Source organism: Anoplophora glabripennis, unplaced genomic scaffold (genome assembly GCF_000390285.2).
Source record: "Anoplophora glabripennis isolate ALB-LARVAE unplaced genomic scaffold, Agla_2.0 scaffold642, whole genome shotgun sequence".
Classification (NCBI taxonomy): Eukaryota; Metazoa; Arthropoda; class Insecta; order Coleoptera; family Cerambycidae; genus Anoplophora; species Anoplophora glabripennis.
The window spans coordinates 1-3,460 of NW_019416725.1; the positions used below are offsets into that span (position 1 = coordinate 1).

The 3,460-nt window shown below is 29.7% G+C and overlaps 1 protein-coding gene across 1 annotated transcript; it reads left to right on the plus strand.

The window, feature by feature from the left end:
* The first annotated feature begins 2,990 nt into the window (after positions 1-2,990).
* Positions 2,991-3,460, plus strand: LOC108911445 (merozoite surface antigen 2, allelic form 2-like). Its single transcript, XM_018716385.1, has 2 exons — positions 2,991-3,062; positions 3,245-3,460. The coding sequence occupies exons 1-2, from the start codon at positions 3,021-3,023 to the stop codon at positions 3,458-3,460; spliced, it is 258 nt and encodes an 85-aa protein (XP_018571901.1). The 5' UTR covers positions 2,991-3,020.

Consider the following 3,460-nt stretch of genomic DNA (forward strand, 5'->3'; position numbering starts at 1 on the left):
TGCACATGGAACACAGTAAAATGGCAAGAATACGCACTCTCTCGTGTCTGTATAGGAAGTCTTAATTATAATGCGTACAACTACATATCCAATATTATCCATCTACCATTAAAAAACAAATTTTGTTATTTTTACAAACTCTTCTTTGTATTAACATAGATAATTTACGTCTAGATATCGATAATAAATCTAGGATGCTCTAACAAACCGATGAATTCAATACAATAAATGTTTTATGATTTGCAAAATTAAATTATAATTTACTTGTTGTAAAGATTGTTTTTAATGGTACATGGATAATATTGGATATCTGACAGTAGTTTTCTATTGGGATAAACTTTTCTTAATAACGATTGTAGATGTAAAAAATAAATTTACATATTTCGTTAAACCTCCTATAACACTGCAAAAAATTGAAATCTGATCACTTCATGTTGGGTTTTAGGCCATGCAAAACTTTTTATCAAGAATAACTTTTTTTCATAAAACCAATAATAAAAAAGTTTCCCACATTGTGCCGACTTAATTGGACACACTGCGTGTAGTACTGTATATATACAGGGTGTACCATTTAACACTCCCGCTGCTAATATCTCCGAAATGAAGAAATTTATTTTTGTTCCGGAAACTGGGGTTGTTAGGTGCCTCGAATAGCTTCAAATTGCAGTTGGAATTGTTAGTTCAAATCTTTCTGTATAGATGGCGTGGCGATACTAACAAATTTTTTGATCCCTGGAATGTGGAAATGCATGTTTATTAATTAGTATGTGGTATGAATAAAGTCATTATAAAAATATTTTAAAAGAATATTTTGTCTCAGTGTGATTTAAATAAAATAATAGATTTTCCTGTTACATCGTACATTGCATATTGAAGTCGACATATTTCGAAAACAAGTAAATAAAAAGAAATAAACTTTATATTACAAAAATTACTCAAAATTTAACGATCTTTCAGATGGACTACATTTTCACTGGAAGTTTGTTTAAAATCATGGAAAAATATTGGTTTTTATATTTTTTATTCATAATTTAGCTGAACTGAAGCTGAGCTTTTGGTTGAATATTTCTGTTTTATCGATGACATATTATCACTGGATTTGTAAAAATTCCATCCAATGTAACTAAATATACAAGGTTAGATAAAAATAAGTACTAGCGATAATAATTTCCGCTCAAAATAAAAGTTGAATAAAAGAAGAATATCGGCGAAATGTTTCTAAAGTGTATAATATCGTAAAAAAACAAGTTGTTTTTTATACTTTCACATTTACTCCATCCAGTACCAATATCTTCAAGTACGAGATAATTACCCTGTATATGTATACTGCCTTAGTCTGGGAAGGAATCTCGGTATGCATCTATGACATTAACACTATAGTCATTTTGTAAATAATAGTCTCTTACCTCAATCGCAATGTGGCTTCAGGAAAGGGTATAGTACCTCAACTGCTCTAATTATCGTCACTGATGATTTAATAAAAGCACAGGACAGGGGACTAGTTAGTGCTTTAGTTTTATTGGACTTCTCTAAAGCTTTTCACACAATTAATCATAAGCTTCTTTGTTCTCAACTTAAGTACTATGGATTTGATGAACCGACTTAAGATCTTATTAATTCTTATTTACATTGAATATCTCAACAGGTATGTGTTAATAACATTTTATCTAATAGTATAGAAATACTTTCTGGTGTACCCCAGGAGTCAATTTTGGGTCCCTTACTTTTTATAATTTACACTGCTTTCATTTTAGAATCAATTCAACAATGTAAAGTACAAGCTTATGCTGATGATACTCAACTATATTATCATTTTGATATTAATGAGTTACAAACTGTCAGTAGTAAGTAATCTGAACATAATTTAAAATTAAATTCTAGCAAATCAAAAATAATTTTTTTTGATACTAAGAAAAAGGTACAAATATTAAGACTCAACTTTAATATTATAATTGATTGTATTTCAATTCCTATTACTGACAGCGTAAAAAATCTGGGAGTGACTCTTGCTTGACAGTAACTTACGATTCAATCAGCATGTGAAAACATTTCTCCAAAAATCTTATTCTTCGCTTAGATTAATTTATAGTAGTCGTCATATCTTGAATAAAAAACTTAAAAATTATGTTATGTGAGTCACTTGTTCTCTCCTATTTTAATTACTGTGATTATGTCTATGGTCCATGCCTTAGTGTACAAGAAAAAAATAGAATTCAAAAAGTTCAAAATTCATGTTGTCGACTTGTACATGGATTAAGAAAATTTGATCATATTTTTGTATATTTTGTACATACAATTTTAACCATTCCTTCTTATTATTCATTAAAAACTAAATTTGTTAAATGTTCTAATGTTCATTCGAGGAATATCCGATTTAAAAATACCTTTACAATGCCACATCATTGTAGTGCCCTACTTAAAAGATGTTTTACTTATAATTCTATCACTTTATACAATTCTCTTCCTGATAATTTTAAAATTTTTTATATTAACAAATTCAAGTATAAATTTAAATCATATCTATTGAGTGGACAGCTGATTTTATAGTTTATAGTTGAGAATTTTTATTTTAAACTGTTGATTATTGTTAGGTAATTGTATTTTATTTTAATTGTGTGATTCTTTTCTGAGCGACTGTCTGTTGTTTTTTATGTAATTTGAAATTACATGCTATCGCATACATTTATAGTTGAGTGTGAATAGCTTTTGCTAGACTTCGCCATGAATTTTTCCCTTTATTTCTTTATTTTTATATATACATTATCTGCTTCTAATAAAGACGATTTATTATTATTATTTAAAAAAAATTGTGTTATTAAATAAATGTTACGTCAGGTTAGACTTATGTAACAAATGAGTATAATTACTTGAAAATTGCAATAATTTAAGTGCATTAAAATAGCCGCTGTACAAAAGCTGTTGCATTTTTTTTGTAATGAATTCAGTATATAAACCCAAAGTATTAGAAGTAATAGTCAGTACACAATCAACGCAGTACATTCAAACTTAAGCACTTCAAAATGAAATTTGTTTTCGCCGTTTTGCTCATCGTTGCTGTAATGGTAAGTAATCCTGATTAAAAAGAATATTTTTACACAAATCACTGAAAATTCGACGAAGTGTACATTTTCTTTTTGGATTTAAACATAAAAGCAATTTGTTCACCCTTTATAGATTAATTTTTTATAATAGTAACATTTCAAGTTTGCAACATTGATAAAAATTGAATGCATTTTTTTTTCAGGCTGGAAATAAGGCATTCGCTCAAGGGCAAGGACAAGGCCAGTTTGGAGGTTCCGGCGGAGGACAAATGGGAGGAAGCGGGGGAATGGATGCCACGGGAAGCATGGGAGGAAGCGCGGGAGGGAGCATGGGTGGAAGCATGGGAGGAAGCATGGGAGGAAGCATGGGTGGAAGCATGGGTGGAAGTGCGTCAGTGTCAATGACCTTTGGAAATTGA

Excerpts from the sequence above, each read along its gene's own strand:
- LOC108911445 (XM_018716385.1), top strand. The coding sequence starts at position 3,021 with ATGAAATTTGTTTTCGCCGTTTTGCTCATCGTTGCTGTAATG. Across the intron at positions 3,063-3,244 it reads TGCTCATCGTTGCTGTAATG|GCTGGAAATAAGGCATTCGC; the intron begins GTAAGTAATCCT and ends TTTTTTTTTCAG.